This window comes from Erigeron canadensis, chromosome 8 (genome assembly GCF_010389155.1).
Source record: "Erigeron canadensis isolate Cc75 chromosome 8, C_canadensis_v1, whole genome shotgun sequence".
NCBI classification, from domain to species: Eukaryota; Viridiplantae; Streptophyta; class Magnoliopsida; order Asterales; family Asteraceae; genus Erigeron; species Erigeron canadensis.
In genome coordinates, this window is record NC_057768.1 from 41,511,764 (window position 1) to 41,525,385 (window position 13,622).

At 31.8% G+C, this 13,622-nt stretch overlaps 1 protein-coding gene across 1 annotated transcript; it reads left to right on the plus strand.

Moving 5' to 3' along the window:
* The first annotated feature begins 5,959 nt into the window (after nucleotides 1-5,959).
* On the plus strand, nucleotides 5,960-13,169 carry LOC122579113 (polyprenol reductase 2-like). The gene is made up of 8 exons (XM_043751220.1): nucleotides 5,960-6,492; nucleotides 7,204-7,348; nucleotides 7,644-7,806; nucleotides 9,700-10,046; nucleotides 10,315-10,549; nucleotides 11,464-11,562; nucleotides 11,961-12,032; nucleotides 12,118-13,169. The coding sequence occupies exons 2-8, from the start codon at nucleotides 7,320-7,322 to the stop codon at nucleotides 12,220-12,222; spliced, it is 1,050 nt and encodes a 349-aa protein (XP_043607155.1). The 5' UTR covers nucleotides 5,960-6,492; nucleotides 7,204-7,319; the 3' UTR covers nucleotides 12,223-13,169.
* The last annotated feature ends 453 nt before the right edge of the window (nucleotides 13,170-13,622 follow it).

The window sequence follows — 13,622 nt, forward strand, 5'->3', positions numbered from 1 at the left end:
AACATGATATATACCAGCGTAATACCTAAAAAGGTTGTTTAATTGGTAGATAGGTAATAACACGACTTGTTATATGTAATTTCTTAAAGGCGGAAAATTTATTCCATAAATTAATTATAAAATAATATCAACTAGTGTTATACCAAGCCTTTGGCCGGGGTAACAACGGAACATAGACTAAAACATATGTTAGAAATTTGAACATGTCAATAATTATCATCAGACTAAAAAAAAACATATGGTTAAACAATACACCAATAAAATTTATAATAAAAAGTCCGGGGTAACAACGGAACATAGACTCTAACATATGTTAGAAATTTGAACATGTCAATAATTACCATCAGACTAAAAAAACCATATGGTTAAACAATACACCAATAAAATTTATAATAAAAAACTTGGTTGGGAAAAATAAATAATAAATGTGAAAGTTTTGATGGGGACAAAATTAAAAAAGTAAACACTTTGACACAAAACTTTAACACCATAATTTTTAAAATATAAAACTTCTAATTGTGAAATTACAAAAATTAAACCCTTATAGTAGGGAGAAAGATAAAAAGCTAAAATATTTGACTCGACGGTCAAATTGTTAAACATAGAGTTTTAGAAGTCAAATAAAAACAAAAACTAAAAAGATTTGGTAATGGAAAAACCAGAAGGTACAAACATTAAAATGCTAGCGAATGCAAAAGTAAAAATTAAAAAATTAGTGATCAAAAATAATAAAGAGAAAAGTTAAATTAAAAAATAATGGGGACTAAACAAATTAAACTTGAAAAATTTTGGTGGTCAAAATAGTAAATGGTAAAACTTTACTATTAACCGAAAATCATATAATATGTAACTTTTTTAAGTATAAAGTCTCGTGAAGAATCGCAATTAACATCATCTTCATATATCATCTATATATCTATACAATTTAATAAAAAAAATTACACTTTTTTTTCTTAAACTTTTAGCTTTTAAAAAACCAAAAATATTTTTTTTATTCACTAATTTAAACATATTCATTTAATAGTCTAATACACCTATAATACATTTAGTAAAATAATTTACAATATAAGTCATTCAACCCTTAAAATAATTAAACTACCACCTTTGACATAAGTTATTTTTACATTCCATATATGTTGCCCTCACCACCGTCCCCACTTCTGCCGCATTGCATGTGCGAACATAAATCTAGTTTATATTTGTACATGAGACTATAAAATTACACAACTACGTATATCAATGTAAACTCAAACATCGATTAGCTCACATATGAACTAAAACTTTTCGACATATAATCAAAATAACCATTTTTGATAAAAACAAGCAAATTAGCCATATATGATAAGAAGTTAAACAATGCAACTTACCAAGTTGATAGAACAAAAATGTAAGTTGAGATTTTCAACCAAATATGGCTACTTACTCACTTTACATATGTGTGCATGATTATCTTCTCTGTGCCTTTTCGAAATATACAATCACAGAGGAGCTTATAGTTATATTCGTGAGGGTTGAGTATTTATTTAATTTAAATTATATAAAAAAGGAATTTGAGTAATAATTAGAACATTTGAGTAATATAATTTATTCACCAACTTCTTAATATCTGCATTTATATATGTGAAAGCTGAAAAGAATATACGAGGTCACGTTAAGCATGATGGTGAAGGGCCCTTACGAGGCCCTACCATAAACTAACCTATTTTCTAACATATCCTTTTTAGATATGCCACTTGTCTCGAGATGGTGGTTAAGAATCACATGTACGTTCAGAATCGGTGATTTGCAATCACATGTTCTGAGACGGTGATTAACAATCACATGTTTTGAGACGGTGACTAGCAATTACATGTCATTTACCGCAACTTTTTTCACTATTCTTTCATTTTAAAACTTTTATAAATCTATTTTTCAAAACCGTGTACGACTTACCTATCTAGGTTGTAATGTTGTATATTGCAAGTATAATGTCTATGTGCGCCCAAGTTACAAAACCGCCCAACTTACAAAACCAACTCACGCACTTTAATTCTTTTCTTGCTTAGTTTAAAAGAATACGACATGTGATACATTGCCATAAAAGTCAAATTTGAAAGAAAAAAGCTCATTTTTATGCTAAAACTAGTATGCTTTAGTTTGAATGAGCATCTTTATACTTTTTCCTTTTTTTTAAAAGTTATCACACTACTATAAAATGAAGGTTCTTAGACCTAAGGCGACATTGACTAATGGAGCCTTGTTAAAGTTTTGCGAGTGTTGCGTTAAGATTCACGCAAAACTTTAACGAACGCAACACACGCAAAACTTTAACGAAGCTCCATTAACCAACGCCGCCTTAGGTCTAAGACGACACTTTTATTTCAATTTGCAACACTTTTTGAAAGTGTTGCTGATATGTAAAAAAGGCAACACTTTTAAATGTAAAACTAAAATTGTAAAGTTATCATAAAACAAAACTAAAATCTAACAAGATAACGTCAATTAAGCATTAAAATTTGGAAAATAAAATGAATAATACATTTTGTGAAGAGAAACTTCTCCAGATGAGATAAAAATGAGGTCTTGATATCTGTGCTTCAAACCATTATAAAATGGAAATTTAAATTAACATAAAAATCAAATTGAAAAAATTGAAAGGTTAATTCGACCTAAAACTAAAAACCAAAAGAAATTTTAATGGACTGAATTGAAAATAGTTAATAATTAAAGAAAATACAAAAAAATTGTGAAAAGTAAATTGTGCTGAAAGTTTAAAGATCAAATTGAAAACGAAATATACATATTTTACTGTATAATATACAAAAATACAAATGATACTACAACTATTCACAATTTTAATGATTGTGAACAAATTATAAAAGTTTATCACGCTTTCATGTATGCAAAACTATCTTGAACTAAAAGTGTGTAGAAAATTATCCACGTTTAAAAAGTGTTAAATATAAAAATTTATAACTTTAAATGTGAATTTTCATATTTAATTTGTCACATCACTTATTGTTATTGTAAAAATCAAAAATAATACCATTATCTTTGTTATTACAAACAAGACTAGTGATAAACGTACAACACAAATTTGTCAACTACAACAATTTATGTTTTAAGTAATTACACATTATGTTGTAACCTTTTTATATTTGTTGTAGATGACAAAAATATATTGTGACTTTATCACTACCTATTACACAAAGCAATAAATTTGACTTTTTTTTTCTTCTAACGAACATTTATCTCGTAACCATTTCGGACAAAAATTACCTAAGATAATTTTGTAAAAGATTTAAGATAATTTAAGAAGCAAAGATTTGTAAGGAGGTTTGGTGTTTTAAGATCTGCAAATAAAGAAAAAGTTTTCTTAAAGGTAACGATGTAAACTAAGAGTTTTTGCTAAAAAAAGTTTTATGAAAATTATTGAGATATAAATACGTTGAGTAAATAAAAAAATTGTTGAAGATAAAGATTAAATACTGAAATGTAATGCTAGGATCTTAATGATAAATACAAAATACAGCGACACTAGAATTTTGTTGACGGAGAAAAACCTTTGATTCAATTAAGAAATATTAGGTAAAAAAACCCCGGGAGGATTCAATCGATCCTACCTGTTGCTCCTTTATTATTATTATTATTATTATTATTATTATTATTATTATTATTCGTGAATGATTACAACGATATGAACAAAAGAAAATGAGAACAGCTAAGAAACCAGTTGTTGTAGGTTTGCTGAGCGAATGAGTTGTATGATTGTGTGTTGAATACTTGTATAATGTATTCTTGTATGATGAAGGCCTGTCCCCTTTTTTCTGAAGAAGATCTCCTCCTATTTATAGAGCTAGACGTTGAACCATATTTCCAAAATATCTGGGATCTTTCTGGACTTGTTCCTTACGCTGAAGAAATGACATAGATGACCGTTGAGAGTTATTATTCACATGGTAAAACTGTTATCAATCCCGATTCTTGTGGCTAAAGTGGTAAACTTTCCGTTGAAACACATTTTATTCATGTTGTAACCTTGAACTCTAATCCTGCAAATGATATCCTTTGTACTAGATATATATTCGTTAGTAGAATCATAGATCCTGACAATATCAAGATCCTGTCATATTGAGATAATAAGATAACGCAACCAGAACAAATTAATTAGATAAAACTAAAGATCCTTCAGAACAGTGTATTGTTATGCAAATATCTTAAAAGGCCAAAAATGTAAATTCTATCAAGATCCTAGTGGTGAAAATTCTACCCCAAACAGTAGCCACCTCAAAAGTGGCCAAATGTTAACATATTGTACCACTTCACATAAGATTTTAGGTCTAAATTTTGTTAGATATGATTAAAAAAAAAGTTTAAAAACGATCACAAAAATAATGAAATATTGTATACAAACTGATCCTCTATATAGACACTAGGGGTGTAAAAAAAAATCTGAATCCGCAATCTGAAATTTTCAAAGTCCGATCCAAAATTATCCGAAAAGTTGGAGATCTAGATTTTCGGATTCGGATGATGAAGTTTTCATAAAATTCAAATATTCGAATCCGAAAATTACATATTTGCATCTTAGGTAGTGGAGAACCAGAGATTGGTATAATCATAAAGATCGGTCCATCTATATGACTAACCAATCTCTAGTTCTCTACTACCTGTGTAGTCTGTATTCCATTTTGATATTGTAAAAAACTATACACAAATACACATCACACATTTATCTATATCCACATATTTTATTCACTTGTTTAACGTTTTATCCTTTATCAAAGATTTAAAGATGTTAATACTTACGTCTTTCACTTGTATGATTTTTCCCTTAGATTAATTTTATATGTTCATATATATAAAAGTGGAGTAGTAGAGTTTGTTTCATCCAAAGTACTCATTGCATTAACTTAAGTTTTTTAAAAATGTATTTTCTAGCTCCTGAGTCCAATACTACTACTACTTAAAGTATTATCATTTAATTTTGAGATAGGATTATAATTAATGTCTAAGACCATACAGAGTATCCCGTTCCAATCATGAGAATGCATGAGAATGCCCCCCATCGGCCTCAGGAGCGTTCTGCTCCATTAATAAAGTGTGCCCCGTTGGAATTTTAATGCTCCAGCCCTTTTGTTTGTATTCTCCATTTGACCGTTCCATACCTTTGGAAAGCTACTTTTAATTTATTTTTTTACTTTTATTTTTTAGAATAAAACAAATTTGGGGCATTGGTATCTACTCCAAGGGAATAGGGGAATGCCCCTCATGTTTAGTAAATGTTATATTGCATGTTTTGAGTGGAGGATAGGCATTCCCATCATCCTCCACTCCTCATAGTCTAAATGTTCCCATCATTGGTGGGCTGCTTGCCTGTTGTCTTTGTTGACCCGATTATGATATGAACTTTTCATACCCACAAAAAGGTTTTAATAGATAACGATTTGGATGAGATGTATCGTATATGAGTGAAGTGATCGTGTGTATATGATATCAATATATGTTTTGATGTTGATCTTGCTCTTCTACTACGATACTTATGTTTAATGTGAGACTAAAAAAGAATAATGCTAAAACACCATTAGTTTATGTGTTTACACTTCACACAAAAAAGTGTTTAGCAAGGACTAAAAGAGACATTTATGTAATAATTGAGGAACTGTTATTAAAATTTATTTTGTGTGAATGGAAGAATATAAGTTTATCTATTTATATAGGGATAATTGCAGAAAATGAACTTTACTTGATTTCATGAAATTAACAATATCCTTTAAAAGCTTTACTTTTTAGAAAGTATGTTCTATTTATTAGGGGAAAAAAAATATATGACTTGGTAATATAATGACGTGTTATTTTTTACGAAATTATCAATATTCTTTTGTTTCAAGTAAATTACAATTTTCGTCCTTATGGGTAATTTGGTACTTTTATGTTTAAAACATCTGGTTGTTCCTCCTCCTCTTCCTTTTCAAATCCACCAACACCATCACCCCCCAACATCATCATCCCCCACCGCCACTCCATCTCGCACTGCCACCACTCCCGTTGACCACACACAAATCCGATAAAAATGTCAATGCACGCAAAAAACAGATTCAGAAGTAACAAGCCAAATAACATTATCTCCAACCAGTTCTCCTCGTCGACCTGATTATTTCGTTCAAAGCCCATCACGTGACTACACGACGGCGAAGAAACCACTAATTCATTCCACTCAACACCTGTTTTGAGTCCAAACGGGTCACCAGGTCTCCACTCACGTTGCACATCCTCTACTCGTTTTACCGGGTCGCTCCGAACCGGATCAAGAAAGGGCAACAATGGCCACCATCAACAACCTCGCAATGGCGATAAAGGTTTTGTTGCAATTGAAGAAGGACTAATTGATGTTGATCATAGACGTGGCATACCACATCGTTGTTATTTCTTGGCATTTGTTGTTGGTTTCTTTGTTTTATTTTCCTTTTATGGGCTGCTGCTAAACCACATAAACCTGAAGTTACAACAAGGGTAAAGCTTCTATCTTTTTGCTATTTTTATAATGATTTTCTATCTTAATTATATGGGTGTAATTATTTTTGGGTGAATTGAAATGGGTATTTTATAAAACGGGTTAATCGAAAGGGATCCATGCTTAGGCTGCTATATAGGGTAAGTAGTCTAGCCGGTATCTTGGTGGCCATTTCTAGACGTGTTTGCTGCCCATTTAAGATCTTTAGCTAGTAAGATCCGAACTTTTGGTTCTAACATGGGTGTTTAAAAAGTTTGGATTTTTTTTTCTTGTAGAGATTTTGGATATATGTGTGTTTAATTTTATATGATTTTGGAGATGGATTCTAGGCTTTGTGGCTTGCTATAATTGTTTATGTTCTTCACTTAATTAGGATTTGCTTCTTGGTCTTTGGTTTGACAATGGGTGTTTGCTTTTGTCGATTTATGTGATTCTTGATTTTGGTGTTGGTGGATCTGAAAAGGAAGAAGAGGATGAAAAAGTGAATGTTTTAGACGTAAAAGTACGGATTACCCACAGGGACGAAAATTGTAATTTACTCAAAACAAAAGATTATTGCTAATTTCGTAAAAACTGACGTCATCAGGTTACCAGGTCATATGTTACGAGTACTTTTTTGCTAATAAATAGATGTTTTCTAAAAAGTAAAACTTTTAAAGGATATTGCTCATTTCGTGAAATCGTATAAAGTTCATTTCTATTTTATGCAGTTATCCCATTTATATATAGTGTCTGTGAGTAACGGTGGAAAACCGTCGTAATGGTGGTGGTGGAGTTGGGTTATTGCAGCATCATCCGTAAATCTCAATTTTGAACATGATCAACAATGATAATCGTACAATCTTTATTTCTCAGGTATATTCTTTTCTTTTCTTCTTTTCATAATAAATTTAGGGCATAGATAGATATAAAAACTATATGTAATATAATGTGTATAAATAAAATTAGAATAGTGTGTTTTACACTAATCCCATATAGAAAGTAACAAACTTTTTTGAATACTGAACCTTCACACTTCAAATTGCTCTTCATTAACATTCCTTTGTTTTGAAAAGAGTGTTTGTTTGTTTGTTTGTTTTGTTTCTTTTTATGTAATTGTTATTATTACTATCTATGGATTGAATACAAATTTATTTCTGTGTGTATGAAGAATGGAAGAGTTGGAGCTGGGACTTGTTTCGTTGATACGAATTGCGTGGATCGCGGCTACTTTACCGATTTTGATTGCTTGTTTGCCAGTTCCAGGGCTTGTTTGGTTTCGGAAAGTTTTGTTGGGGTTTGCCAAGAGAGGCAAGGTTTTACAATCTAATAATGTAAGTGAGATTAAGACTGAACTCATTTAATGTTAGTTATTACGTATGTTTTATAATAATTGGCATTGCGAAAGATGTCATCTTTTTATGCTGTTTTATTGTTCAAGATTGTGTTAACTTGGCGGTTATATAATTTTATGGTTTTGGATTTAGAATGGTAGCGAAAGGGAGACCGGTCTTATACTGTAGTACAGTGATGATAAGTGATAACTAGAGCTGTTGCTATTCTATTTTGTTGTGGTCCTAAAAGTTTTTCTAGCGATACAGGTATGTGCATTGTGAAAAGTTTAAATGATCACTGAAATATCAGCCCAGAATGATTGATATGAGTGGGTATTTTAAATAGATAAGTTACAATGGTCTTCTTTTTCTTCTTCTTATTTTTGAGATAATCAAGGGAAATTTGTAGTTGGATATAACCAAAGGCTTCTTGCCTTAAAAATTATGAATTGTAGTTGCACAATAATCTAGATATGTACCTTTGGATCTGTCAGTTTAATGCTGTAAGTTGTGACATTCATGTTTATTTATTTGTTTTGGTGAAATTTTATTTGAGAGGCCCTGCGATTTCTTATTGTAAAGTGCTTAGTTACTTAAAATATAAGCAAGTAATAACCTGCTTATTTTACAGTGTGTATTCTTTGTACTATAAGTACTTTATCATTGAATGCTTATTATTGCTTATCTGCTATAGGAAATACTAGATTTTAGACCCGTGTCTGACATTGGACACGGGGTTTACGATATTATCAATATTAGATTTTTATACATTTAATTAATTCATAAAAACTTATAATTTTGAAGATATACGATTCTAAGTGTTAATTATACTTTGCAAGTTGTAGTACAATAACCACATGTTCGTCACTGTCATTATTAGCTGATACATATTGATGGGATGTTTGTCGTAGTCATTCCACAAGGCACATGCTACAATAGTTTCTCTATTATATAATTTTTTGAAACCAATTGTACTCGTAATGTGATATTATTATGAAATATTATTAACAATTAAAATATAAACATACTTGTGATCCCGTACTTGACATTCAAGTATACGTGTTTGATCATGATACGGACCATAACATGAATATGTTTATTTTCAACCACTGTCCTATGATAATTAGATAACAATTATGATTGTTTTCATATTGTTTGATAACAATTTAAAATTTTGATTTGAGTGACAATTGTAACATTAAAAAATTAAATATATAAATACTTTTTGTAACGTTTTTAAAAAACTAAAGAAAAAACTGCTCAAATTGATGGCTAAAAATAAATATACATTAAGTATTTAGGGTTAAAAAGTGTAAATTATTGATGGAAAACAAAAAAGTGTAAATTAATGAGACTTATTCTACAAATTAATATAAATACCAATATAATAATATATTTGGATAATGATTATTAGTATTTTTAATTTATAGTTAATCTAAATGATGACATAAGCGAGAGTCAATTTGATAATATTGAGCGATTTGATTGGTTAATAAGTCATTAGTTCAACTGTCTTATAGTATATACTAAGATTAAGATATGAGTATCGAAAGAAGCAATCCCCAGAACCCATTAGTCCTGTACCTGTTGGCCGTGGGTTCTAGACTGCTAGTCTTGTCGACTTGTTGTAGATATAAATATTATAGGTATCAGTTTATGCTTACTATTGATTGAAAAGACACCACGGTTCTAAAAGAATAGCGCTCCCTACTACCATTGAATCTTATCGATCAGCTATTGACTACTCAAAAAATGACTGTTGCATACAGAAAAAGCCTCTAGATATTACTTAGACCCCAGTAGCCCACAATATCTGGATACTTGATTTACAATATTTAAATGATGATGGCCGTTTGTATAATTCCATTCATGCGTTCATTTTGTTAATTTCAGAATTTAACTGTGCCTCAGAGATTTTTCTTTCACTTTTATATGGTGGCCATATTCTGGACGACAATTTTGCTTGTTGCAGTGTGGTCTTATGCAATTAAGACGCTACCATCACTTATCGAACAAGACCTGTTTTCTACTATAACCAGCCACTTGACCGGAGGTTCACATACCTTCTCCTCTCATAAGTCTTTGTCAACAAGAGAGTATGTATACAGGGTTTGGCTATCTGTGTTTATGCTTTTGCTAATGGAAGCTCAAGTTTTGCGACGCTTCTATGAGACAATATATGTATTTAACTACAGTCCATCTGCTCGAATGCACATCCTTGGTTATTTTGCGGGCCTATTGTAAGTGTTTTATTTATTTAATTTTTTATTTTATGTATGCAACTATTATATGATTTTTATGATTGTCTTTTTGGTAAATTTGAGACCTTGGTATGATTTTGTTGGTCAAAATATAACTCGTAAAGTTTAAGCTTTTTGGATATATCTTAAAGCTTTCATCTAGCTATGACCTTTGGTTAAATGAAATATTTGCTACTTTCATCTTTAAAATTATGTGGATCAGTTTTGAATATTCTTTTCTGATATAAATGATCATTTATCATATCAGTTTCTATACGGCAGCGCCACTGTCTCTTTGTTGTACTTTTGCACCTGAGGTTTTCAACTTTGTAAAGAATCTTTTGGTGGAGTTCATTGTGAAGGGAAAGGATCGCATGTCCAGGCCTGAGTTTAATATATGGATGTTTGTGACTCCTTTCTTGAGGCTTCGATGGTATACATGGATAGGTGCAGCTATATTCTTTTGGGGTTGGATACATCAGTTCCGTTGTCATGAAATTCTTGTAAGTCCATCCACTAGCCACTCTTAACTGTTTTATCTGCAGACTCAGCTATATAGTTTGAATAGGTCCAGCTATATTCTTTTGGGATTGGTTACATCAGTGTGTTTCACTTACCACTCACCAAGAATAATAATAACTAGCTTTTTCATTTTCTTGTTTGTTAAGGTGTTAATAAAAAGAGCTCTTTTGATTGCAACCTTTCTCTTACCTTTATGAATCGATATGTCACTTTTGCTGAGAGACTTACAGTATTTGCTAATTTTATATCTTAATTTTTGAATTAGAAGGTCTCTCCTATAGAGGTGACAAAATGGGCCGGGTGGGTGGGGTCATAATGTGGTTGGTCGGAAGGTAGCTTGTATTGACCGGTCAAAACGCATTGGGTTGACCTGAGAACAATCTTTTGTTACATATTTTGAACGTTAGGGATAGTTAATGTATTAACTATGATTAAATAACTATGAGGTATTGATAAATTTTTCATTTAGTATAGAATTATATGTGGCTGCGAGAATTCGAATACACTTTTGACCTACTCGCCCTATTTGGTCCCTTCTGCATAAAGTTAGATTTTGGTGAGCCCTGCTAGATACAAAATATAACCCCAATCTACCCATTTTTAGCAAGAATGTCAAAATGGCGATCTCCACTTTCCCAGGTTAAGTTTCAAGTGTCATATTAGGTTGTGATTCAGAATGAGTTTTGCTGATTTCACATTTTGGTGAACCCTCATGTATGATGGCGTGACTAGTTTTGAAAGAGGCAATTATGGTGTACTATGCCTGAGTTGAAATGGAATTTTAAGTTATTCTTTTCATTACTTTAAGAGGTCATTGCATACATGGAAATGATTTTTTGTTGTACTTTTTTGTTATCCGATCAGCTAACATAATTCTTTTTTAATTTATGATTAGGGTTCCTTACGAGAGAAAAGTGAAAAGCTGGAGGAGTATGTTATTCCTTATGGAGATTGGTTCGAATATGTCTCGTCTCCACACTACTCAGCGGAAATTGTAAGTCTTATGTTTGTTCAACAAACTCACTTATAAATGAAATGGAGCTTTAAATATCTAACCAAATTTTCATTGAAAATGTGCTCATGTAGTATTCTATTAGTAATTGTAATAGTAATAATGATAATATCCTGGGCCAATGATTAAGGACTGCATGTAAAGATGTGAGTCGTCACGTCTTATGAATCTCAAGGTATAAAGTCATAGCTGATTTGAAGTTCTAGAAGTGTTTATAATCAGTTGGATACATTTTCTGAAAGGACCTTCAACTCATGAATTCGTAGAATACAATACATACCTTCACTTGTTTTCTATCTCTTCTGTAAATTTTATTGTGACCCCAACCAGTTACTTCAACCAATATGTCTATGCATCTCACTGTGGTGTTGATTATGAAGGTCATTTACGGTGGTCTTCTGGTGGCCAGTGGTGGTACCGATCTCTCATTGTGGTTACTTTTCGCTTTTGTGGTATGTTTCTCCATTTTTTCCTTTTCGTAATCGGACCATGATTCCAACATTATATTCAAAATTTCTCCTGTATTTCTTTATGCAGGTGGCAAATCTTGTTTTTGCAGCAATGGAAACACAGAGATGGTACCTTAATAAATTTGACGATTACCCTCGTAATCGGTTTGCTATTTTCCCATTTGTTTATTAGAGACCTTTTGCATGAAAGATCCCTGTGTAAAGTTGAGATTGAACCTTTTATTCGTAAATGAAAAGCTTCTGCCCTACTAAGTACTAGCCGGGATCTCCTAGCTTTTTGAGTTCTCTGTGCAAGCTTTGAAGATGATGGCATGTCATGGGATGCGGACGATTCTCTATAAAACAGTTATCCATTGTGGATGCTCTTACTAAACTTCTTGGCACAATAGTGACAACAAAAACTGTCATCTTTCTGTGATTTATACTTGGAATCATGAACAATTACAAAAATAAGAGAATGAAACCCAATGCCAAGGAGGCTATTCAACAATTTGTCGTTTATGGACCTGTAAGAGTCGCTGATCATATTATCGGGTCAACTGTTTTGGAGAGGTGGAATTTTGTTCTTCAATAAACACAATACTGCGGTTTTGGTATTATATATTTAGAAGTTTGGTATTACATCCAATTCGATGCTTTGATTGAAAGTGATCTTATACACCAAAGTAGGCCCCGTTAACATGAAATATCTAAATAAAATAAAATTAGGGTTTTGAGATAACTAGGTTCTCATCCATCGTCGTGTAATCTGATAAATTTGATGGTGGTATAGATTGGTGGTGGTGGCGTTTATGATGTAACTGGCGGGATATAATCTATGACAGTTTGATTTGTTGGTGTATCCTGAGAAGTGAATACATAGACCAGGGAGGGGAGGCATTCATTTGCGATGGTGATGACAGTCGGAGAAAACTTTGGTGACGAAGGCCGAAGAGGGAGGGTTGGAGAGATGGGGACGACGGCGGGAATGGCGGTTTGGGGATATATTGTGTCATGTTTGAAAAGGGTGAAACATGTATGTGTGGTTAGATTAGAGAGTCTAATATTTTCTATGATATTTTTTTGGACACAGTGTATATGTGGATGGGAAATGATAAATCCTTCTAGAATTTCTCCTAATAATCCTTTTAATACTTTAACTATTTGATAAGTGTCATCCATTAATTTTCCCTCTTAATCTCATCGATCAATATTCCCCTGTTTGGATATGTAAAGATGTAAGAAAATGAAGGATAATCTAGTTTTCTTAAGTTTTAAATGGCTTAAAAAAGAGGAGTATAAATGATTTCAATTAGTAAATGTCAAATTTTTTTTTTAAGAACGTTTGAATGGTCAAGCCTGTTCGTCCCACTTATCGGCATCTACATTTTTCGGGCAGGATGTCATTCGAATTTTCAGGGAACCACATAGAGAGGAAAACCTTTTATTAATCCGTCAAACGACATGACGATTAATATGAGTAAACTTTGTCTTCTGAAGACTCAAATCTGGGTCTCTCCAAATCCAATACCCTGATGGGAGGACTGTGATAACACTGAGATTTTGTCTCAATAATGTCAATTGTATCAGTTA